At 34.5% G+C, this 27,757-nt stretch overlaps 1 protein-coding gene across 1 annotated transcript in view; it reads left to right on the forward strand.

Moving 5' to 3' along the window:
- The first annotated feature begins 264 nt into the window (after positions 1-264).
- The window catches only part of LOC127849545 (CAP-Gly domain-containing linker protein 1 homolog), a 35,595-nt gene continuing 8,102 nt past the window's right edge, over positions 265-27,757 (forward strand). The window contains exons 1-7 of the mRNA XM_052382203.1: positions 265-308; positions 7,619-7,669; positions 10,634-10,760; positions 11,524-11,811; positions 17,263-17,310; positions 20,529-20,576; positions 22,728-22,781. Of these exons, the coding sequence (XP_052238163.1) occupies positions 7,646-7,669; positions 10,634-10,760; positions 11,524-11,811; positions 17,263-17,310; positions 20,529-20,576; positions 22,728-22,781 (589 nt within the window). The 5' untranslated portion in view covers positions 265-308; positions 7,619-7,645. The remainder of the gene's footprint in view (positions 309-7,618; positions 7,670-10,633; positions 10,761-11,523; positions 11,812-17,262; positions 17,311-20,528; positions 20,577-22,727; positions 22,782-27,757) is intronic.

Below are 27,757 nucleotides of genomic sequence, written 5' to 3' on the forward strand. Positions count from 1 at the left end.
GGATTGGTTTCAAAACAATGGTCTCAGTAATTATTAAATCATCATTGTACATGTTTATTTCGCTACACTTCGTACGACATTTAACCCCTAGGACCAATTTTTATTATCAAGAGTTGATAACATCTGATGAAGCAAAACTAATGTAACGAATTATTTCACGTAACTTGCTATACATGTTTTTGATAGTGATTTTATTTATCATATTATCAATTGTATCTGTACGGTAGATAAAATTGTATCTGACTCGATAAAAGTTAACATATTCATACAAATACACGAATGCTGATACTGTGAACAGAGAATACCAGGTAAGTGATGAACATAATTTAATCTCATATCGTTTTCCTACAATTTTGGGTTGCGTGTTTTAGAAATTTTGCTTTTTCCTCCTCTTAAGTGCTGTATTAATTTTACTTTTATGCATATTGTATTGGTATGACATATATCCGGGAGTGTCCGATCAAAGCCATGATGAACATGATTTAAGAAAGTTAGTTAGTGAGCAATTTATTTATTATTGTGACATGTGCATTTAACAAGTGAATAAGTGATACATAATGAAAACATTGAGATATATCAAATATCCAAGCAAGATGGGCATATAGATCACTAACATTATTTTATAAATGTATAGTTTTGTTAATAATATATTGTATTTAAACATAACAACAGCACGTATACCTAAATGATGGTTTTCGAGCTCATAACATAGGACAAAGTCTTTTATAGCCCTTCAACGTACGGTCTTTTTAGAGTACAGTTTTGTGTGGGTCCAACATATTTTATATAGTATGATGTGGTAACTGATTAAGTGTGTATTCAGTAAAGTTTAGTGCTTAGATACCCAACAGAACATTATTCATTGGCGTCGCACTGAAGTGCGGCGACTAGTATGTAATACGTTCTTTTCCGCTTATGGGAGGAGAAGTTATTTAATGTATATATTTTTGTTGTCAGAATATCTTGCATAGTGGTGATTTATTTTTGTAAATTAGTGTAAATAAGTACTGCATTTGTGCCTATTACATTTACTACAACATTTATTGCCAATAATGCAAAGCTAACTGTTTTAATTAATAACTGATCACAGGAGAAAGATCACAGGGACTGGGTAAATACGCGAACCGGTGAAACTTTCTGGTTTTGTATAAAAACAAAACTTCTTTGTTCCACTATCCTTGCAACCACCTTGTTACTAATAAAATCGCTATAGAGCGCGAAGCGCGACACGTATTATTAATTGTAATAATGAGTTTTGATAAAGGAAGCAGCCGCTTATCAATGAGGAGCACCATCACAGCACCCCAGTAGCATAACTATCAAGTCCTCCTACAGTTTTTTTAAGAACCACATATAGTAGACCGCAGGCCTGACCCGTATCTTGCCAGTGGTATGGACCCTTTGGTATGGACCTTTAACCCCGCTCACTATCCAGCGTTTAAACTTCCGGGTTTACATTTAAACCGACTATTAATAGCTTATTAATATCTTAGTTAGAAGGTGATTTTTTAAGCGGTTCCGTAGTGTAGTGGTTACACGCTCGCTTCACATGTGAGAGGCTCAAGGTTCGAGCCCCAGTAGAATCAAATTATTTTATTTGTGTTTTATGTCAACTTTTTGTTTTGATGTAGACATTTTAGTTTAAATAACTATAATGTTTTATTGTAACAATTTTTACAGTGTTTTCATATCAATGAGTACTCAATCCCTATCGTAAATGAGCAACGTAAGAATAAGTTCAGAATCATCTCCCCTTGAAATTGAGAAGAATTTGAAATTACGCTTACAATATGAAGCAAATTTTTTTAAAACCTACACAGTTCTGTTCCATTAATGAAAACTGCACACGGATGCCATTAAAAAAAGAAAACCAATGTAAATAAAATGAAATATGAAATATTTGGGGGTTACAACACAAAATCATAGATAATGGTTATTTGGGGATTATAACACAACATCATAGATAATGGTTATTTTGGGGTTATAACACAAAATCATAGATAATGGTTATACCAATATCTTTTTCTATTTTGTTTAAAATAATCGGCCAATATAGTAATATTTACAGTAGAAAAAAATTGTTCCATGTAACTTCATTGAGTGCCTTTTACACTGAAATTCCCGACGCCCTTTGATGCTTTGCTAAGTACTCATACATCAAATCGTTATTTGAGTCTAGTTAATGTTTCTGCATCCATGGTATGTTTTGGGTAAACTTTTCTACACATTCAGAGTGTAGTGTGTCAGATCCCTTAAATTTGAAACTAGCTCCACCCCCTTATTTGTACCCGTTCAATTATCTTAATATCTGACTATCAAATATAAGAGCCAAAGTACATAAGCAAATTCCGTGTGGGTACTCACCATACAAGTCTAAAAAAGACAGTTATTACGATAAACAAATTACGATTTTAAAAGTGCTAGCATATTATTGGCTCATTTTTAGCTTCTTCTTTATGTATTGACTAAATTCATGGTCTCTGGTGAAGGTTTCTCTAATGTTACTTTGTTTACAGATTACAAAATCTTTTTTTGCATAGTATAATCCCGTTCAGAATTGTTTTGTCCATAATGCATGACTGTACATTTCTTTACATGAAATGAAAGTTTCCATACATCTGCCCATGTAATAAGATTGTTTAAATCGTCGTGTAGTATGTTCGTTTGATCCGTTGTATTTAAGCGTTTCGTGTCATCGGTGGACGGTTATTACTAACATCTGATCTACTTCCTTTTTGAACAAAGGGGGATTCGCGCTTGTTTCCGTGTGACAGGAACTATTCCAGACGATGCATGTCCGGTAAAAAGTTATGTTAATAATCTAACAAACACATAAGCTATACCCTTAAGCTCAAATGGAAAAAAATATTGTCCGTTCACATAGATTTTCTTTCATCAATTTCAGCAATCTTAAAACCTTTTCTTCAGATACGTGCATCTGTAAGGTCATTTACCTTTGACTTTTCTGTCCCATCAGGTACTGTGTTTTGGTTTTCTTTTGTAAACACAGTTGAGTAAAAATAATTAAATAATTAAATCCTTACGTTTTCTCAACTCTGGATTTGGAATGTTCACCAATTTCTGTTTTAGGTTAAAGACTCCATCTACATATTTTGTTTTACTCTTTACATATCTCCAATACTGTTTAGGTTCATTGTTAACCTTCTCTGTTATTTTTCTTCATACTCTATTCGTATTTGGCACATTCATTTTTCCTAGTTCTGGCCTGTTTATACTCTTTTAAGTCGTCCATTCTCCTTGTGGCTAGGTACTTGTTCCAACAATGACGCTTTTTTATTGTGTTGTCATGTTTCATTTGTCATCCACATGTACTTCGGCTTGCAGCTCTTTTTATGTTTGCTTTTAGGGACATACTTCTTAACACAACCCTCATATTAACGAGTGAGTAAAGCCAACATTAATTTCTACATCCCTCAAATACACAAGTCGATGCTTTCCCAATCCGAAGTAAATTGGAATAAGCCACACTTCCTGCATAAATAACATTCATCACCACTTCGCATCGTTATGCAGTCACGCATAAAGTCAAATATCAATTATACGTGATCTTAACAACATAAGGATAGTCCGATATCGATGGTACACATATTTTATGAAGAATAATTAATGATGATATTACTTGTTTGACCTTTTCTTCATTTCGAGAAATGTCTCGCATGCTGGAAAAGGTAATTGTCTTTCAAACATTCAATAAACCTTTACTCAGGCTATGTCTCTGTATGAGAAGTATTGAGCTCCTCACAGTTTATGCAGTTGTAATGGAAAGCAATTGTAACAAGAGCTCCGCGTTCGGAGACAGATGTCCCCCCCCAAAAAAAAAACAACAACAAGGCATTGACATCCATCACTCAATCCTTTGATGACAAATCGAACGGAAACCAATTTAACACTTAATATCACAGTTACCTTGACCTTTGAACAAGTGACCCCAATTTCAATAGGGTTCTTCGTCCAAGGCCAAAGCACACGTGAATTATCAAGCCAATCGGTCAATTCGTTGACGAATTATTAATCGGAAACGATTTTCACACTTGTTGTGGCAGGTGACCTTGATCTTTGACCTAGTGACCTCAATTTAAAAATGGGTTATCTACTGTCATAGGCCAATGCACATAGGAATTATCAAGCTAATCGGTCAATTCATTGACAAGTTATTGATCGAAAACGATTTTTACACTTATTGAGACAGTGACCTTGACCTTCAGCCTAGTGACCCTAATTTCAATAGGGGTCATCTACTTTCTTAAGCCAATGCACAGGTAAAGTATTAAGCCACTCGGTCAATTCGTTCACGAGATATTGATAGGAAACGATTTTCACACTTTTTGTGACAGCGCCTTGACCTTTTACCGATTGACCCCAATTTCAATTGGGGTCATCTACTGTCCAAGGCCCTTGCATATGTAAAGTATCAAGCCAATCGGTCAATTCATTGACGTGTAATAGATCAGGAACTATTTTCACACTTATTGTTTGAGGTGGCCGTGTCCTTTGATCTAGTGACCATAATTTCAATAGGGGTCATCTACTGTCCACTGTCATTGCCCATGTGAAGTATCAAGTCAATCGGTCAATTCGTTGACGAGTTTTGATCGGAAACGAACTGGTCTACCGACAGACCGATATACAGACAGACCGACCTACCAACCGACCTACCGACTGACATCCAGCAAAACAATATACTCCCTCTTCTTCGAAGGGGGGGGGGGCATAATAAATATGCCGTTACTGATTGCAGCTTCCATAATGAGTAAATTAGTGATAATTTCACAAGTCTGAACATCAGACAGATTCCTGTATATGATTCAAGAATTAATGTATTTTTGGCTGTGGTCCAGTCACACCATGTACCGTCGTTATACAATAAGTTTAAACACTGGTTCGGGAAAATATTATAGTCTTCTTTTTGCATAAATGATTACTCCTCTGCTAATAGATGTAAAGGGAAATGCATGGCACCAATCGAAGTTATAGATAATTTAGGTGCATGCTTACTTATCAGGAATAAACTTTCACAATACTTAAGTTGCAAATATAAATACCATATTTTAAGAAACAATCTTGAGACGTAGCTCGTCGTTTTTGTTTAAAAGTTAAACAGAATTTGTATAAATATACTTACACATGTTTATCGATGCGTTTATGATGTAAAATTTCTTTATTCTATTGAAAACTTGTTCTTGATTGTTCGATGAAATTAAGTAATCTCACAGGTCCTCTGACAATTACAGTACGTGATTTGGCCTAATTAGAACAATATGTTGCAACACAGCAATCTTGATAGAGTCCTCCTATTCTTTACTTTACGATTCCTCCTATTCTTGACTTAACTTTGATGAAACGTTTTAATTTAATAAACACTCAATGAAAGAACTATGGTTAGCACCTTCAAGTCGAACATTAACTATATTTACAATGTTCAAATGTTTGTCATTATAGATGAAATGGTCCACCGGACTCGGGTGTGCTCATTTTGCCTTTCTCTTCACTGGCGCTTGACTTTCTGTCAATGATTTTCCCTCTAAAATGTATATCATTGTTTTCTTTTATTTGCGCCGTTCTAGTTATGTTTTCAGATTCAAATTCTTCATTCTTTCCTCTTGAGTGCGATCCGGGATAATACATATCCTGCTACGTTCATGGGAATAATCCTCTCCTATTTTAGACCTTAGACATTTAGTCCCACCAAGCACCTTGTGTTTATCGGAGACAGTTCCCAACTGCACTTTTATGAGAAGATCTTAAGTCAAAGATGGCCAATCCATATTTCACAATATTTGCATTCTCACATTTGGTAATTGTATAAATACTTGTCATTCAATTTTGATCATCTTTCTTCTTGTCGCTGTTCTCTACTTTGGGTTACGGCACATTATAATATAGAATTATTCAATAGCTCTTCAATCTTTCTATAAGATCAACAGCCGATTGATAATTTGCGCTTGCGAACTGAGGGGATCGGGGGACACATTTTTTCTAACTCGCGATAAAAATCAGGTAACCCGAACCCAATGCCGATTGCTCGCGAAAATAAAAGTTTTTTTTAAGTAACACGTTTATCAAGATAAGAATTCGTTGTTTCTATATGACCAGATAACGACGAATTTGTTTTATCAGAAATAGTTATTAGAAGTTGAAATCTTTATCAACGATGCTACCACTTTTGTCTGATGGAAGTTTTAATTAAGAATGCGAAATATTAAAATATTTTTACTAACTTAATTACAAAACAACAATCAAGAAGTTAATTTAAAAAAATCATTAAGTGGAGTTTTTATGTAATTGCTTCGAAAATGCGTGGTGTTATTATTTATTTACATGTTTATATAAATAGTATTTTCAATTACAATAATTAATTTAATCCATGTAAAAGCATTTAAAATATCAAAATTGAGAAACTGTTGACAGTTGCTTTCGAACTAAGATTTTTCTAGCAGGGGGTAATATGTAAAAATAAAATAAGTTATTATGATGGACGTCACATTTTTCGTGATTTTTGAGATTTGATAAGTTTACAAGTAAACTGCAGCCCGCTTTTTCAATCTCTTAAATGAATTATTCCGTAGATTTACGATCGTTTCCGTGTATTTTTTTCAATACAATGCGTGACATATTGACCGACCGACATAGTGAACGAACACGAACGAACAGAAGAACGAACTTAGGGACCAACGAATCACGTATTCTTCAATTTATATTGTAAAAAATTGCCTATTTTCTTTTTCTAAAATAGAAAAAATCGTGTTGAATTCGAAGAAGAAATGTCTTTCAAAAAGTTATAAGACGATGATGTTGTTTGTGTTTGTGGAAGAATATCAGTTATATAATTGAAATCAATTATCGTGTATGTTTTGTCTTCTGCGCAGTTTTTAGCTGCAGCGCACCGACATAAATAACGGAGTGTTGAGCCAGTTTGGGGGACTTATGTCTCATTATATTTTTTGATAATGTATCTATATCTACCATGCAGAAATACTATGTGAAATGAAATAAAAACATATATGGTAACTGCCAATGGCGATTCATCCATACATATTTTAAATATTTATACGCGCGATCTTCAAACTGCCCTGTTTAAGAGTAATACTGGTGTTACAACGTATGGATGTATTTAGCCTTTGTCTTCAAATATAGTTTTTTTAAATCGTGATGAATCAAAGAAAACACAATGATTCGTTTATATCATTTTTTGTAAAGAAATTAAGTGCCATGATGATATGATGGGACATTTTATCTCGATATTGGCTGGGTTCTGCTTACGGTCGGACGCCAATTTGTTTGTTATGAAGAGTACTGCGTATCGGTGATTTAACGTTTAGCCGCTTTGTAGATTACTTGCATAAAGTTCCTGTCATTGGTGTACAAGTGTACAAGAAATTGTTAGTAAAACAAAAAACATTAAAATTTTACCTTTTATTTCATTTGTTTGCATATTTTATGTATGATATATAAAATATATGTGGATTTTATTTAAAAAAAAAATTCAAACATTAATACAGATTTCAACGACAACAGCTTAGCAATAAATTTGATTTGAAATTTCTAGTCCTCTAATGTCAATATAGTTTTATCAATTTATACATCGTCTTCTCTTCAGCTCAACTTGGATGATGGCGGGCAACTGATGAAAAAAAAAGGAAACACCCAGGTAAAATAATCGAGAAAAATGCAACATTTTATTTCAATTAACTGGTAGATCTATGAAGTTTGAGCGAGTAATCGTATTCGTAGTAGCATGCCCATATATGTAAAAAGACAGCACCGTCTAACACGTACATCGATATGTGACGTCATTTTACTTTGACATGTTTCTATTCGGTAAAAAAGCAATCGAAACTCTTGAAATACTTTCTCAATCCTTAACAAAACTAATGCAACTGTACACGATCATGTGAACGCAATCGTATTTTGTAAAGGATAGCATACTTACCCGTAGATGGGCCATTTAACGTTTTTTTTTTGTTTATAATAAAGTGGGGAAAACTTGTTAACATTCGGCACCGGAACTAAAATGTTTTGTGGCAGATATTCGGCATATTTTGGATCACATCGATACGTCGTACTCACCGATACGCAGTCCTCGCAGTAAATGCCGTACACGCTATTTGCCTTGAATATCTATAGTATCGTCAACTAACGCAATCTTGCTAAATGCACTCAAATGCACTCAAGTTGATATATAATACGATTTTTACAAGAAATTTAGAATCTATTACTTCTCTTACATGTGTTCACGATCATTATTGCATACGCCTTAAATCTCATTTACTGTTATTTCTAGTCTAAAGATAATTCTTGTGAAAATAACGATTCCCTGACCGTCTGACCGCGCACTGACCGTGATATTGTCCGTGATGGAATAAAATGCATTTAAAGAGAGATAACGATTACACAAATACAAAAGTCCTATTTAAAAATTAGGCTCAACTTGCGAACAATTATCTCAAGACCCCATTTTTCAATTACCTGGGTTAGACAGCTATTCCTTATAATGTAAGTGATATTGGATCTCTCAATTCAATTTTGTGGAATCCAGATTTGCATGTTTGATTTATTTATATATAGCAAACAGCATGTGCAAATACATATACAAGCACATGAATTTTTTTAACCAGCATCTCTCTATGTAAAATAGCTATATTATCATAACGTTTGATTATGTCAATTTGGAAAGTTGTTGCCCTTTTTTACGTCGGGACTGAAATGGAAGTTGCTTTCATGGAGTCATGTAGGAAGGAGGAATGCAGATAAAAATGTTTAATAAATAAGTTCGATGTATGACAAAAATGTTCAGGAAGAGATTAAAGAGAACAATTTGAGTTTTTGCCAGAATACTTGGCCCGTAGTTTACTGGACGTTAACGTTTTACGTACTACGCTTATCAACATTTAATGTAGACCACTAATAACGTGTATATATATGTTCTTTGCAGGTGAAGATTTTATTAGAAAACTAAGTTTTGTGAAACATTCGTCAACCGTTTGAGATTAAATATGCAATTTATCCATACCTGCAATATTTTTTTTGAAATCTTATGAAACGAGGTTGAATTCGCATTAAATTTGTTATGATTGTTTTATACATATGTGCACAATTTATGCACAAATAGCTGTTTTGTTTACCATATTTGTAAGTTAGTCAGATTGCATGTAATCTGAATATTTTTAATATGACATCCTTTACGAGATGATTATGCGTTAAGTAACTGGACAGAAAGACCGTTGCTTCGACGCACCAAATACCAAATTTAGCAATTCATTATGTGTATGTTAACTTCGAATCGTTTACATTTGGTGCGTTTTTCATGACTCCTCAATGTTTATTGTGAAATTAAAAAATAAAGTGGTTGAAAAAAAAACACGAGAATTTAACATTCTTTTTTTTCGTAGCATGTTCCTGTAAATTGTTTAAGTACATTCTAAGAATGATTGTTTTAAATGCAAATTGTTTTAACCTTATACTACGCAAAAGGTATTAAGACATTTACGACAAGGTACGCTGTTATGCGTATGAGCTTAACATATGAATTTTTTGAAATATAACATCGGTACATCATACAAGTTTATCTTTTAATTAAAAAGTATGAAAATAGCTCGCGAAATATTTTGCAAACTAATCCACAAGACATTATTCTTAAATAAATGTAAACAAACAATTCATAAGGAGAATTCAAACACTAAAACAAGTATACCTTAATGTTGCATTTAAAGGAGACTACATCAGAAGTGAGTGATTATGCAAATGTAATAATTTTCTGAGCATAAAGTTATAGGTCTTAAACTCTGTTAGATTGGTTCCCTTTTATAAGAAACTTAATAAATTATCCATTGGTAAATACAGACCTGTTTCTATTTTAAACAATCTAGCAAAAACTAAGGATTGCTCATGACCAATGTGAAGCGTATTTAAAAGACTTAAACTTGAAATTTGATTGTGAATATGGATTCGGGAAGGGCCTCTCTACAGATACACGTTTTATCTACTGAAAAAATTCATTACAAGCCAAAATGATATGTTGTAGCCATGTTATAACTGGACTATTAAAGGATTTTCGATAAGCGTCCGGCGTCAAGATACATTAGGATGGTTCAAGTTATAATATTAAACAGACAACGACTTGTTGATGTGTTTTTTTCTGCAACAACAAACATATTTTGTGGTGGTTCTCATTGATCAATTTGTATTCCCCTGCTGTTTATTATACATGTTGTTGGCACGTAAGCAGTGGTGTAACTTATATTATTGTTGAATGCTGATGATTCCGCGATATTGGTTTCATGCAAGAACATATTTTCTGTCAGTCAGGCACTGAAAAGTGTACAATCAACTCTCATAACATTTAGGTAAAACTGCGTCCGTCTTATTTTATTCAAAACAGATGCTTAGGTTACAGCAAAATTTCAACATAACTTGTAATGGAAATAGATCCATTGGATCTACTTCTTACGTCAACTATCCTTGTAAGTTTCAAATTGGATGTAGCATCTTATAAATATCTCGAGTGGAAGTTTCAAACCCTGAATAGTACGTGGCAGCTTAAAAAATGTCGAGAGGAATACGTGTTCATGTGTAGACCAGTACGTTTGATTTACATATTGTCCGTGAATTTTAGGTTCATTTAGCCCATTCCAAAATGGCAGCGCAAACGATAGAGATAGGTACACGAGTGAAGGTGATAGAGAAGCGAGTAGTGGGCACAGGAATAGTGGCCTACATGGGAACTACCACATTCCAACCAGGTATGACGAAGATTTAAAAGTAGTGATACTCATTTTCTTTTCGTCTAAGATGTCGAAGTATTTGAGAATATGTTTATAGCTTAAGTAAATTTCAAATTGTCATAAAACAGGTAACCATTTTAAAATTTTCAAGATTGAAATATTTTTGCTCTGAATTTAAAATATCATTAATTTTGGGTTTTCGTCCAAGACTTAAAACAAATGCTCTTTGAAACGAATCTCATTGTCTATTTCTCCATCATTTGTTCAAACAAACATTCTTGTTCAATATTAAAACTATCATTCAAACTGATACACGTGTTTATTATATACCTGCTTTATCTTCCCCCGAAAATACAAGTTTTGTCAATCGGTTAAATTTAACTGCACAGAAAGAATTCCCGTATTATAACGCAGGTTTTCCAATTTCGTATTACCATACTAGCCGGACAATTTTTAATGACGTCACTTTGAATGCAGAAAATTATAAGAGCATTCTTCGTTAATTATGAACGCTTAAACTCATTTTTTTAACTTAAATGATTCAAAGTTGTATATAATAATGTATCAGTCTCGTGGTCTGCGCTATTTTGTATCACACTCGAGGCTCCGCCTCTCGTGAGATACGTCATCGAACAAACCACTCGACTGATACAAACACACGGAACAATTGACTAGCGTAATAGTCCGTATTTATTATTACATTCAATTTTAAACAAAATGTGGGTATCATTCTAAATGATATATTCATATATCTGATTCTGTAAAATAATTGCCATTTAAGGACAGTGGATAGGTGTCGTTCTTGACGAGGCTAAAGGTAAGAACGATGGAACAGTTCAAGGAAAGGCCTACTTCACCTGCCCACACAACCATGGGATATTCGTTCGCCGTTCGGTGGTTCAGGTCATCGACGACGCTAGGTCACTCACAAAAACAGCATCGCTCGACCCATGTCCGCCAGTGGGCTACTCGCCATTAGAGACACCCATGCCTTCTGGACCACCCACGCTCATTTCATCGGGCATTCATGCGTCCGAGCCGTCGCCAGGGTTACCGAACCCCTCTCAAGGTAAGAGGTCGATAAAGCTATATTTGCAAAGGTTTGTTTTAAGGATGTGTAAAATGAAGATCTCGTTGATTTGTTTTTATTAACAAAAAACTTGAATGGTGGTAAAGTATTATCCGTTCATGACTTACTAGTTCGAATTAGGATATGATGTTTGGAATGTGTTCCTTAATTATGTTAATGTTTCACTTGACCGGTGTTCATTCTCTGGGACAACACTGATAATATAAACTGTTTTTTTTTCTTTCCCTTGCGGAAGAATTTAACATCTGTAACACCACCTCCGATAATGGACTTCCGGATTAAATTAAGTCGGAAAATTGCATTATTTCGTCCATGTTAGTTTAAATAATTATTTTAGCTCAATTGTATCGCAGCCTTAGGCTTATAAAAACGTATTCTGAACCGTTTCTTGGGTAGAACCAGTTATTGATGTATTTTTTGGAAAAGAACGCTCCCAACATGGGGGATAGAACCCGTGACATTCGGGTTGCTTGGCGGATACCATATCCACTACGGCATGGTGACCATTTTACAAAGTGTGGCAGTCATTTGGACGTACCATTATCCGCATGTAAGCTGATAAATAATATTCCGGGCGTTGACGCGTCGACAGTCTGGTCAAGTTCAGTTAACTCCCCCATGAGTTATTGTCAGTCTTGTAGTATATCAGCAAGTTGCCAATATTTATATTTCTAACTTTAAAATCCACCAATCACTGTGTCACTGTCCATTCAGCCAGCGTATGTAACACTGATATAGCATAGTGTTTTGCAGATTTTATTGAGAGTGTCTGTTGGCGAAACCATTTTAATTAAGTCTTTAAAAGCAGGATTGTCTTGGAGTTCTTAATGACAATCAAGCAAACGTGTTTAGAATGCATGCTTCTAAATTGTGGAGGGTAATAAATGTGTTTTATTGACATGGACGTGTCAATTTAATTTGTAATTGTAAACTTTTTTATACAAGTTTTAATTATCAGAAATTCACTTTTGAAAGCACGTTATAGATTGTTAAATTTGTCCACGTTTTAAATCAGAACACTCGATAGTCTCTTTTTATTCAATTGCACACACAATTCAAGAGAGTCAGTGTATCTTAAAATAAACAAATCGATCATTTAAGGGAAAGGATATCAAAACATTTTCAAACAGTGTATACGGGTATCAACTATTAAAAAAAGAAGCTAAACGGGCGTAGGAAAAAAGAATTTACCGAATAGAAGACGAAAAAGACACAAACGAATTTCTAAAACATATTGCATGTTTCTAAGAAAACTTGCGTAAAGCGGATCACACAATTCATTTTTTTCCAAAATGAATGCAAAAAAATTAATTATGATAATCTAAGCAATAAAACTTTAATCGTACGCCTATCAGAATACTATTAAAATACGAATGTGCAATATTTCATCTTATCATCTTCGCCTGTGGTCCCGTCTGGGACATGGGCCGCAGACCAGTTTCCTCAAAGCTTCTCGGTTCTGGGCAAGTCTCTCTAGATGCACAATATAAAACCCGTTCTGCTTAATTCTCTTAACTTCTGTCTAGACAATAGTTGCCTAACAGATCTACAGCAACAAAGAATGATTCCACTTTTACCCCAAAAAATGAACCGCTACATTATCCTTAAAAGCCCATAAACACTAAAAATCAACGCATAGTACGTACAATATTTCGAAAAATAAAGTTAGCACATAAACAATTAATGTTCCTTATAGCAATAGCCAAATTTTCAACTCTAGATGTGGCTTGGTAACATAGATTTAACGCGATACACATGCTCTTTTTTGTCACACGATATTCCGTGTAAATTTCCGGCTACGATATCCGAACATTTACGACGTAGTTCTCATGAATACGTTTTTCGAACACTGCCCGAAGCCAGTCTCGCGTTCGCTCGCAAATGTTTGGATATCGTGGCGGTGAATTAACATGGAATATATTGTCGCACAAAAAAAAAACGAGCATTTGTATCTCTTTGAATCTATATTACCATACCACATCTAGTTGAAAGTTTGGCTATTGCTATATGAAACACTGATTTTTATGGGTCATCTTTATTTTAGGAAATATTTTGCATTATTAAAGTATGTTTAGTATGTTTTAAACTTTTACTCACTCGTAAAGAGCATCCCAGTTAAATGGAAACAATCTCTTTCACTCGGACATATGTTGTATACAGCACCGGAATACGTCGTTGATCACATAACAGTTTAAACTTAAAATATGCAAAATAGTGCACAAACGTCGTTTTAACGCAAATAAACGTGCACAAATAAAATGTGTAACAAATTCGAAAGAACTACTTAACATAATCACAATTTACAACACTTTACTTTCCAGTCAAATTGCATCACTTACTCCAGATACAAACCGTAGACTGTTCAATATGAATGCAATCACTTACTCCAGATACAAACCGTAGACTGTTCAATATGAATGCATCACTCCAGATACAAACCGTAGACTGTTCAATATGAATGCATCACATTTATGATACCAATTAATTTATATCTGTTTAACTGTAAACTTGTAGAGTCGATCGCATGCGATTTCTGTTTGGCAAGAACCGATTCTACAAAATACATGGGGACTGTATTTTGCATTTTGCATTTTGGGAATTAATAGAATTCAACATTTTTTTCAAATGTTATAATAATGATGCGAAACGAATTTTGAATACCTTTAAAATAATTTCCCTTTGTAATATTTAGTGCACACACGTTTAAAGTGACTACGTTAGTAATCCTTCATTCTTAAACCCAAGTACATTATCTATAAATGTTAATTCTAAAACATCGCCTCTTTATTCCGACAATACATGAGCTATCTAATCCATAGGCTAAAAACGGAGGAAATAATATCATACATGAAACACATATGAAGTGTGAAGGCAAAGATGGCGCACATTCTTAGAAAATACAGTAACATGAACACGCCAAGCAGTTTTTAATATAATACTTCGAATAGATGCAGTTGGACCTAGACCACCTAGCTTTTTCTTCTCTTCAATACATACAACTCTGACACCATATTTATTTCAGTTACATTTGTAAGAGAGAAAATTCTTGCATCTTTATGTATGTTTGTATGACTGTAAAAAAAAAATTCAGCAATACAATGGTATAAAAGAATAATTTACTCACTTTTGACCTTATTTCAAAACATAGTTGGTACATGTTTATGAAGACTTACTTGTTGATTGGTCGTTATTATGAATGCGAAAAGCGGCAAATTCGTGCACATCGCGGTGCATGATTAACGCATATCCAAAATTCGTTTTATACATGTACTGTCGTAAAATGTTTTAATACAATCTTAAACACATTTATTGTACAAATAGGCCAAATGTTGCTTTTGAAAAAAGAAACGGTGACTTAGCAAGATTATTGAGCAATGGCAGACTTAGCATTAATTATTTCTCGGCTTTAACCCGGCTACCAGCTTAAAAAACGTTAATAGCTCGAATTGCTTTAATCTAGCCCGAACTAAAATAAGTAGTATATTGTAATTTTTACTATTAATGTATTGATTAATCTTTAACATTATAGACTTACAATTTAATCTGTTTATTCACTGGTATTTTTATCCGACAACATAGTGAACACTCGATCATCATATGTCTCATCGCTGTACATGTCAACATAATTGCCTCCAAAGTCTAGTATGATCACCATTCAGACTGGGAAAATAAATATTTTACAAAAAAGTTGATATAACTGTCGTTAACCTACTCATGTTTAAAAGTCACTTTGAATTAATGACACACAGTTTTCCAATGTTCAAATTAGTTGCAATAATCCAACTAACATATACTGACGATCCGAGTCGCTGGGAGTTACTAATGGTTAGAATGTTTTTCATATCAACTCGCCTAGCAATCAGACGGAACTAAAAACAGTGATATTTTCGTGTCGTATTGTTTTTGGCGTTAATTTACATTTATAAACTATAAAGCTATGCTAACTATGTCTGTAATGCCACTTTACATGGCTTATTAGTTATATTAGAATAAATTTAGTAATCCTGGTTACACACAAGTCTCAATCTTCCCCAAAACCGTTATCCTTTACAATCGAACACGCCTAGAAAACGCAACATGTTATTTATGCTTATGTCAGTTAGTCCATCCATTTTTTTTTCAAACTACTGCTCCTCATAAACACATATTTTGAACAAGAACATTATAGTAATATTCTTTTAACAAGATCCACAGGCGATGACTGCATAAAACTTTACTAACATTGTTAATCTGGACATATGCTCGTAAGACATGAATGCTCCAACAGTCCGCTTTTGCTTACAATGAATGTGTCAGATACTGGTAAATATATGCATACATGTGTCATCACTGTTATAGTTACAATTTCCGAATTACATGGCGGCAAGTAAAATATTACATTGTTTGCGAATTAGGGCCATACTCAGCTGATGCCGGAAACCAATGCCACGATATGCACAGATGAGCAATTGTATATTGTTATTTATTGCTTTAAATATGTGGAGACATATATTTTAAGTCCTAAAAATTGAATAACTGGGGGTATTGACACTGCAGTATGCAAAATGATAAAAATTATTAAACAGTATCTGCGACAATATTATCAAATCACTAAGAAAATCGGTATGCATGTATTTTTATATTAACGATATTTTTTAAGTCCCTGAGAAAAAAGTTCTGTATACTGTAAATATGTCGATTGGGTTAACTTCACCATTCACAGAAACACCCACTTAACCGGTATACAATCAAACGTAAATCATTGTTGCAGTCTTGGCCAACAGTTAGCCATATACGGTATATTTCATCTTTACCGAATAGAATACTAAATATTGTTTCTATACCCTATATGTGACCAACGCGAAAGACATAGCTTTTTTTGTGAATAATCCAGCTTTTTGCAAATGCTTCATTTGCAACAATATATTGATTTTTATAAATCTTTTAAAAATACTGTTAGAAATAAATTAAAATGTAGTAAAACAAATCTGTTATTGTAGTGACACATAACTTTTGCCACTAAAACATATTTCTCATTAATACAACTTGTATATGTAGGTCAATTACTGTTTTTCTCCGTACACGCAGCTTTTTTAAAAGTCAAAAGCCCTTATTTATAAAATAAAAGATAAATCCATCGACAATATGTATAGTGTTACTTATTACGTTAGCGGCATTACAGTCGTTTAACGGGAAGTGCTTCGTTTAGCCGTTTGTCTTCAAGACAATAAGTTAAATGAATTAAACAAGTTTAACCACAGACTGTAACGCAATAACTTTATTCAATACTCGAATACTGGGTTGAGGGGAAATGAAGCATTTCATTATTAACTATGGGTTATAGAAACTGTTGTTGTCGGCAGTATTATTATGGACATAAAAATCTTATATTAGAAAACTGCGCAAGCGTATAAATATTTGCCAGAAATTTATTATATAAATTGATTTCAGATAATGTCGTTGGGTCGGATTGCGTGGAGGGTGCAAGACAGGATGCAGGTATGCTCAAAGGATTAAAGTGCACGTTGTGTTGTTAATGTCCCATGTTGCGTTTTAATCAAGTAGAATCTAGTCTTGTTTGGTGTTTTTGCGTGTTCGGATAAATATAATGTGTGTGGTCTTTAAGACTATGTTTGAATACAATCATGTATCACTGGAACATTCTGATATAACTAACCTCTTGATGAAGATCGATTTTTATCTGCAGTTACAAATATAATTAATTATTTTGAGGCATATTCATTTACGTTAGTGTAAATGATATTCATGTGTACAAATCGAGTACAACGCAGTATTTAAGCAATGTTAGAAAACGGCGGTAGAAATCGTAAACATGTGGGAGGTAATCAATGCGAGAATTTTGATGGTATGTTTAATAGATATATATATATATATATATATATAAACAAACTGTTAAACAATGCATGTGGTAACGAAGATGATAAAGGTGATATTTATGCTTTATATTTGCCTGTGATAATTTATAAATGTGAAATGGGAACGTTATCTTGTCATTCTCATGAAACGATCTGTGAATCAATAAACCATTTGTTTGATATTTCGTTTGGTTAGCAACTGTGTTAACTGGTTTAATGTGAATCAGTAGCTTACCGTTCTTCTGAAATATGCTTTGGTAATGGTGCTGATTATATGTGATTAATATGCTGACCATCATTGTGAGATATTATTTTTGTTGTATAACCTGCGGATATGATGGCTTTCGGTTGCCAACAAATCTTGTGAGATACGAATGAATCGTTATCATGCTGATGAGATTTGAATATTTGTTAACTGTGATGATGATCTGTTTCTGTGCAAGAAACATGTAAAAAAATTGCTTGTGAGATGTTAATACAGTGTAGCGTCTGCAAGAGAGATTTGATTCAGTCGGTAGCTCGTTACATGAGATCGAATGCTTACAGTAGATCAGCAGGTGATATTTGAATCAGTTTGAAGCACTGCAAGTAAGATCTTAATCTGACAGTATATCAGCAGGTGTTATTTGAATGAGTTGGTAGCTGTGCAAATGAGATCTAAATCTGACAGTAGATCAGCAGGTGATATTTAAATCAGTTGGAAGCTCTGCATGTGAAATCTTAATCTGACAGTAGATCAGCAGGTGATATTTGAATCAGTCCGTAGCTATGCAAATGAGATCGAAAGCTGACAGTAGATCAGCAGGTGATATTTGAATCAGTTGGAAGCTCTGCAAGTAAGATCTAAATATGACAGTAGATCAGCAAGAATATTTGAATAAGTTGGTAGTTCTGCAAGTGAGATCTAAATCTGACAGTAGATTAGCAGGTGATATTTAATCAGTTGGCAGCATTGCAAGTAAGATCTATATCTGACAGTAGATCAGCAGGTGATATTTGAATCAGTTGGTAGCTCTGCAAGTAAGATCTTAATCTGACAGTAGATCAGCAGGTGATATTTGAATCAGTTGGTAGCTCTGCAACTAAGATCTAAATCTGTAGATCAGCAGGTGACATTTGAATCAGTTGGAAGCTCTGCAAGTGAGATCTAAATCTGACAGTAGATCAGCAGGTGATATTTGAATCAGTTGGTAGCTCTGCAAGTGAGATCTAAATCTGACAGTAGATCATCAGGTGATATTTGAATCAGTTTGTAGCTCTGCAAGTGAGATCTTAATCTGACAGTAGATCAGCAGGTGATATTTAAATCAGTTGATAGCTCTGCAAGTGAGATCTAAATCTGACAGTAGATCAGCAGGTAATATTTGAATAAGTTGGTAGCTCTGCAAGTGAGATCTAAATCTGACAGTGGATCAGCAGGTGATATTTTAATCAGTTGGTACCTCTGCAGGTGAGATCTAAATCTGACAGTAGATCAGCAGGTAATATTTCAATCAGTCGGTAGCTCTGCAAGTGAGATCTACATCTGACAGTAGATCAGCAGGTGATATTTGAATCAGTCGGTAGCTGTGCAAATGAGATAGAAAGCTGACAGTAGATCAGTAGGTGATATTTGAAGCAGTTAGTAGCTCTGCAAGTAAGATCTAAATCTTACATTTGATCAGCAGGTGATATTTGAATCAGTTTGCAGCTCTGCAAGTGAGATCTAAATCTGACAGTAGAACAGCAGGTACTATTTGATTCAGTTGGTAGCTCTGCAAGTGAGATCTAAATCTGACAGTAGATCAGCAGGTGATATTTGAATTAGTTGGAAGCTCTGCAAGTGAGATCTAAATCTGACACTAGATCAGCAGGTGATATTTGAATCAGTTGGTAGCTCTGTAAGTGAGATCTTAATCTGACAGTAGATCAGCAGGTGATATTTAAATCAGTCGGTAGCGTATTGGTACTGCAGTATGCAAAATGAACAAACTTATAAAACAGTATCTGCGACAATATTTTCAAATCACTTAGAAAATCGGTATGCATGTATTGTTATATTAACGATATTTTTTTAGTCCCTGAGAAAAAAGTAATGTATAAGTTAAATATGTCGATTGGGTTAACTTCACCATTCACAGAAACACCCAATTAACCGGTATACAATCAAACGTAAATCAATGTTGCAGTCTTAGCCAACAGTTAGCCATATACGGTATGTTTCATCTTTACCGAATACTAAATATTGTTTCCATACCCTATATGTGACCAACGCGAAAGACAAAGCTTTTTGTGAATAATCCAGCTCTTTGCAAATGCTTCATTTGCAACAATATATTGATTTTTATAAATCTTTTCAAAATACTGTTAGAAATAAATTAAAATGTAGTAAAACAAATCTGTTATTGCAGTGACACAAAACTTTTGCCACTAAAACATATTTCTCATTAATACAACTTGTATATGTAGGTCAATTACTGTTTTTCTCCGTTCACGCAGCTTTTGTAAAAGTTAAAAGCCCTTATTTATAAAATAAAAGATAAATCCATCGACAATATGTATAGTGTTACTTATTACGTCAGCGGCATTACAGTCGTTTAACGGGAAGTGCTTCGTTTGGCCGTTTTTCTTCAAGACAATAAGTTAAATGAATTAAACAAACTTAACCACAGACTGTAACGCAATAACTTTATTCAATACTCGAATACTGGGTTGAGGGGAAATGAAGCATTTCATTATTTACTATGGGTTATAGAAACTGTTGTTGTCGGCAGTATTATTATGGACATAAAAATCTTATATTAGAAAACTGCGCTTGCGTATTAATATTTGCCAGAAATTTATTATATAAATTGATTTCAGATAATGTCGTTGGGTCGGATTGCGTGGAGGGTGCAAGACAGGATGCAGGTATGCTCAAAGATTTAAAGTGCACGTTGTGTTGTTAATGTCCCATGTTGCGTTTTAATCGAGTAGTCTTGTTTGGTGTTTTTGCGTGTTCGGATAAATATAATGTGTGTGGTCTTTAAGACTATGTTTGAATACAATCATGTATCAACTGGTACATTCTGATATAACTAACCTCGTGATGAAGATCGATTTTATCTGCAGTTACAAGTATAATTAATTATTTAGAGGCATATTCATTTACGTTAGTGTAAATGACATTCATGTGTACAAATCGAGTACAACGCAGTATTTAAGCAAATGTTAGAAAACGGCGGTAGAAATCGTAAACATGTGGGAGGTAATCAATGCGAGAATTTTGATGGTATGTTTAAAATATATATATATAAACAAACTGTTAAACAATGCATGTGGTACAAAGATGATAAAGGTGATATTTATGCTTTATATTTGCCTGTGACAATTTATAGATGTGAAATGGGAACATTATGTTGTCATTCTCACGAAACGATCTGTGAATCAATAAACCATTTGTTTGATAATCCGTTTGGTTGGCAACTGTGTTAACTGGTTTAATGTGAATCAGTAGGTTACCGTTCTTCTGAAATGTGCTTTGGTAATGGTGCTGATTATATGTGATTTATTTGCTGACCATCATTGTGAGATATTATTTTTGTTGTATAACCTGCGGATATGATGGATTTCGGTTGCCAACAAATCTTGTGAAATACGAATGAGTCCTTATCATGCCGATGAGATGTGAATATTTGTTAACTGTGATAATGATCTGTTCTGTGCAAGAGACATGTAAAAAAAATTGCTTGTGAGATGTTAATACAGTGTAGCGTCTGCAAGAGAGATTTGATTCAGTCGGTAGCTCGTTACATGAGATTAAAGCTGACAGTAGATCAGCAGGTGATATTTGAATCAGTCTGAAGCTCTGCAAGTAAGATCTAAATCTGACAGTATATCAGCAGGTGATATTTGAATGAGTTGGTAGCTCTGCAAATTTGATCTAAATCTGACAGTAGATCAGCAGGTGATATTTGAATCAGTTGGTAGCTCTGCAAGTGAGATCTAAATCTGACAGTAGATCAGCAGGTGATATTTGAATCAGTTGGCAGCTCTGCAAGTGAGATCTAAATCTGACAGTAGATCAGCAGGTGATATTTGAATCAGTTGGTAGCTCTGCAAGTGAGATCTTAATCTGACAGTAGATCAGCAGGTGATATTTAATTCAATCGGTAGCGTATTGGTACTGCTGTATGCAAAATGATCAAACTTATAAAACAGTATCCGCAACAATATTTTCAAATCACTTAGAAAATCGGTATGCATGTATTTTTATATTAACGATATTTTTTAAGTCCCTGAGAAAAAAGTAATGTATGAGTTAAATATGTCGATTGGGTTAACTTCACCATCCACAGAAACATCCAATTAACCGGTATACAATCAAACGTAAATCATTGTTGCAGTCTTAGCCAACAGTTAGCCATATACGGTATATTTCATCTTTACCGAATACTAAATATTGTTTCCATACCCTATATGTGACCAACGCGAAAGACAAAGCTTTTTTGTGAATAATCGAGCTCTTTGCAAATGCTTCATTTGCAACAATATATTGATTTTTATAAATCTTTTCAAAATACTGTAAGAAATAAATTAAAATGTAGTAAAACAAATCTGTTATTAGAGTGACACATAACCTTTGCCACTAAAACATATTTCTCATTAATACAACTGGTATATGTAGGTCAATTACTGTTTTTCTCCGTACACGCAGCTTTTGTAAAAGTTAAAAGCCCTTATTTATAAAATAAAAGATAAATCCATCGACAATATGTATAGTGTTACTTATTACGTAAGCGGCATTACAGTCGTTTAACGGGAAGTGCTTCGTTTGGCCGTTTTTCTTCAAGACAATAAGTTAAATGAATTAAACAAACTTAACCACAGACTGTAACGCAATAACTTTATTCAATACTCGAATACTGGGTTGAGGGTATATGAAGCATTTCTCATTATTTACTATGGGTTATAGAAACTGTTGTTGTCGGCAGTATTATTATGGACATACAAATCTTATATTAGAAAACTGCGCTCGCGTATTAATATTTGCCAGAAATTTATTATATAAATTGATTTCAGATAATGTCGTTGGGTCGCATTGCGTGGAGGTGATATATGCAAGACATGATGCAGGTATGCTCAAAGGTTTAAAGAGCACGTTGTGTTGTTAATGTCCCATGTTGCGTTTTAATCGAGTAGTCTTGTTTGGTGTTTTTGCGTGTTCGGATAAATATAATGTGTGTGGTCTTTAAGACTATGTTTGAATACAATCATGTATCAACTGGTACATTCTGATATAACTAACCTCGTGATGAAGATTGATTTTTATCTGAAGTTACAAGTATAATTAATTATTTAGAGGCATATTCATTTACGTTAGTGTAAATGACATTCATGTGTACAAATCGAGTACAACGCAGTATTTAAGCAAATGTTAGAAAACGGCGGTAGAAATCGTAAACATGTGGGAGGTAATCAATGCGAGAATTTTGATGGTATGTTTAATATATATATGTATATATATATATATATATATATATATATATATATATATATATATATATATATATATATATATATATATATATATATATATATATATATATATATATATATAAACAAACTGTTAAACAATGCATGTGGTAACGAAGATGATAAAGGTGATATTTATGCTTTATATTTGCCTGTGACAATTTATAGATGTGAAATGGGAACGTTATGTTGTCATTCTCATGAAACGATCTGTGAATCAATAAACCATTTGTTTGATATTCCGTTTGGTTGGCAACTGTGTTAACTGGTTTAATGTGAATCAATAGGTTACCGTTCTTCTGAAATTTGCTATGGTAATGGTGCTGATTGTATGTGATTAATTTGCTGACCATCATTGTGAGATATTATTTTTGTTGTATAACCTGCGGATATGATGGCTTTCGGTTGCCAACAAATCCTGTGAGATACGAATGAGTCCTTATCATGACGATGAGATGTGAATATTTCTTAGCTGTGATAAGGATCTGTAGATCAGCAGGTGATATTTGAATCAGTTTGAAGCTCTGCAAGTAAGATCTTAATCTGACAGTATATCAGCAGTTGATATTTGAATGAGTTGGTAGCTCTGCAAATTTGATTTAAATCTGACAGTAGATCAGCAGGTGATATTTGAATCAGTTGGTACCTCTGCAAATGAGATCTAAATCTGACAGTAGATCAGCAGGTGATATTTGAATTAGTTGGTACCTCTGCAGGTGAGATCTATATCTGACAGTAGATCAGCAGGTGATATTTGAATCAGTTCGTAGCTCTGCAAGTGAGATCTAAATCTGACAGTAGATCAGCAGGTGATATTTGAATCAGTTGGCTGCTCTGCAAGTGAGATCTAAATCTGACAGTAGATCAGCAGGTGATATTTTAATCAGTTGGTAGCTCTGCAAGTAAATGCTTAATCTGACAGTAGATCAGCAGGTGTCATTTGAATCAGTTGGTAGCTCTGCAAGTGAGATCTAAATCTTACAGTAGATCAGCAGGTGATATTTGAATCAGTTGGTAGCTCTGCAAGTGAGATCTAAATCTGACAGTAGATCAGCAGGTGATATTTGAATCAGTTTGTAGCTCTGCAAGTGAGATCTAAATCTGACAGTAGATCAGCAGGTGATATTTGAATCAGTTTGTAGCTCTGCAAGTGAGATTTTAATCTGACATTAGATCAGCAGGTGATATTTAAATCAGTTGGTAGCTCTGCAAGTGAGATCTAAATCTGACAGTAGATCAGCAGGTTATATTTGAATCAGTTGGTAGCTCTGCAAGTGAGATCTAAATCTGACAGTAGATCAGCAGGTGATATTTGAATCAGTTGGTACCTCTGCAGGTGAGATCTTAATCTGAAGGTAGATCAACAGGTAATATTTCAATCAGTTAGTAGTTCTGCAAGTGAGATCTAAATCTGACAGTAGATCAGCAGGTGATATTTGAATCAGTCGGTAGCTGTGCAAATGAGATAGAAAGCTGACAGTAGATCAGCAGGTGATATTTGAATCAATTGGTAGCTCTGCAAGTGAGATCTAAATCTGAAAGTTGATCAGCAGGTGATATTTGAATCCGTCAGTAGCTCTGCAAGTGAGATCTAAATCTGACAGTAGATCAGCAGGAAATATTTGAATCAGTTGGTAGCTCTGCAAGTGAGATCTAAATATGACAGTAGATCAGAAGGTGATATTTGAATCAGTTGGTAGCTCTGCAAGTGAGATCTAAATCTGACAGTAGATCAGCAGATGATATTTGAATCAGTTGGTAGCTCTGCAAGTGAGATCTAAATCTGACAGTTGATCAACAGGTGATATTTGAATCAGTTGGTAGCTCTGCAAGTGAGATCTAAATCTGACAGTAGATCAGCAGGTGATATTTGAATAAGTTGGTAGTTCTGCAAGTGAGATCTCAATCTGACAGTAGATCAGCAGGTGATATTTGAATCAGTTGGTAGCTTTGCAAGTAAGATCTAAATCAGACATTAGATCAGCAGGTGATATTCGAATTAGTTTGCAGCTCTGCAAGTGAGATTTAAATCTGACAGTAGAACAGCAGGTAATATTTGATTCAGTTTGTAGCTCTGCAAGTGAGATCTAAATCTGAGAGTATATCAGCAGGTGGTGTTTGAATCAGTTTGTAGCTCTGCCACTAAGATTTAAATCTGACAGAAGATCAGCAGGTGATATTTTAATCAGTTGGTAGCTCTGCAAGTGAGATCTAAATCTGTCAGTAGATCAGCAGGTGATATTTGAATCAGTTGGTAGCTCTGCAAGTGAGATCTCAATCTGACAGTAGATCAGCAGGTGATATTTGAATATGTTGGTAGCCATGCAAGTGAGATCTAAATTTGACAGTAGATCAGCAGGTAATATTTGAATCAGTCGGTAGCTCTGCAAGAAAGACCTAAATCTGACAGTAGAACAACAGGTAATATTTGAATCTGTTGGTAGCTCTGCAAGTGAGATGTAAATCTGACAGTAGATCAGCAGGTGACTTTTGAATCAGTTGGTTGCTCTGCAAGTGAGATATAAATCTGACAGTAGAACAACAGGTAATATTTGAATCTGTTGGTAGCTATGCAAGTGAGATGTAAGTCTGACAGTAGATTAGCAGGTGATATTTGAATCAGTTGGTAGCTCTGCAGGTGAGATCTAAATCTAACAGTAGATCAGCAGGTAATATTTGAATTCGTTGGTAGCTCTGCAAGTGAGATCTAAATCTGACAGTAGATCAGCAGGTGATATTTGAATCAGTTTGCAGCTCTGCAAGTGAGATCTAAATCTGACAGTTGATCAGCAGGTAATATTTGAATCAGTTGGTGCTCTGCAAGTGAGATCTAAATCAGACAGTAGATCAGACGGTGATATTTGAATCAGTTTGCAGCTCTGCAAGTGAGATCTAAATATGACAATAGATCAACAGGTGATATTTGAATCAGTTGGTAGCTCTGCAAGTAAGATCTTAATCTGACAGTAGATCAGCAGGTGATATTTGAATAAGTTGGTAGCTTTGCTGGTGAGATCTAAATATGACAGTAGATCAGCAGGTGATATTTGAATCAGTTTGCAGCTCTGGAAGAGAGACTTAATCTGACAGTAGATCAGCAGGTGATATTTGAATCAGTTTGCAGCTCTGCAATAAGATCTTAATCTGACATTAAATCAGCATATAATATTTGAACCAGTTCGTTGCTCTGCAAGTGAGATCTAAATCTGACAGTAGATCAGCAGGTGATATTTGAATCAGTTGGCAGTTCTGCAAGTGAGATCTTAATCTGACAGTAGAATAGCAGGTAATATTTCATTCAGTTTTTAGAACTGCGAGTTAAATCTAAATCTGACAGTAGATCAGCAGATGATATTTGAATCAGTTGGTAGCTCTGCAAGTGAGATGTAAATCTGACAGTAGATCAGCAGGTGATATTTAAATCAGTTGGTAGCTCTGCAAATGGGATCTAAATCTGACAGTAAATCAGCAGGTGATATTTGAATTAGTCGGTAGCTCTGCAAGTGAGATCTAAATCTGACATTAGATCAGCAGGTGATATTTGAATCAGTTGGTATCTCTGCAAATGAGATCTAAATCTGACAGGAGATCAGCAGTAGATATTTGAATCAGTTTGTATCTCTGCGAATGATCTCTAAATCTGACAGTAGTTCTGCAGGTGATATTTGAATCAGTTGGTAGCTCTGTAAGTGAGATCTAAATCTGACAGTAGATCAGTCGGTGATATTTGTATCAGTTGGTAACTGCAAGTAAGACCGAAAGCTGATAGTAGATAAGCATGTGATATTTGAATCAGTTGGTAGCTCTGCAAGTAAGATCTAAATCTGACAGTAGATCAGCAGGTGATATTTGAATCAGTTGGTATCTCTGCAAACAAGATCTAAATATGACAGTAGATCAGCAGCCGACATTTGAATCAGTTGGTAGCTCTGCAAATGAGATCTTTGACAGTAGATCAGCAGGTGATATTTGAGTCAGTCGGTAGCTCTGCAAATGAGATCTTAATCTGACACTATATCAGCAGGTGATATTTGAATCAGTTTGTAGCTCTGCAAGTAAGATCTTAATATGACTGTAGTTCAGCAGACGATATTTGAATCAGTTGGTAGCTCTGCAAATGAGATCTCTGACAGTAGATCAGCAGGTGATTTTTGAATCTGTTGATAGCTCTGCAAATGAGATCTTAATCTGACAGTAGATCAGCAGGTGATATTTGAATTATTTGATAGCTCAGCAAGTGAAATCTTAATCTGACAGTAGATCAGCAGTTAATATTTGAAACAGTTGGTAGCTCTGCAAGTGATATTTGAATCAGTTGGTAGCTCTGCAAAGATAATCGAATGCTGATAGTAGATCAGCAGGTTATATTTTAATCAGTTGTAAACTCTGTAAGTAAGATCTTAATCTAACAGTAGATCAGCAGGCGATATTTGAATCAGTTGGTAGCTCTGCAAGTAAGATCTAAATCTGACAGTAGATCAGTAGGTGATATTTAAATCAGTTGGTAGCTCTGCAAGTGAGATCTAAATCTGACAGTAGATAAGCAGATGATATTTGATTCAGTTGGTAGCTATGCA

Source organism: Dreissena polymorpha, chromosome 11, assembly GCF_020536995.1.
Source record: "Dreissena polymorpha isolate Duluth1 chromosome 11, UMN_Dpol_1.0, whole genome shotgun sequence".
Taxonomy (NCBI): Eukaryota; Metazoa; Mollusca; class Bivalvia; order Myida; family Dreissenidae; genus Dreissena; species Dreissena polymorpha.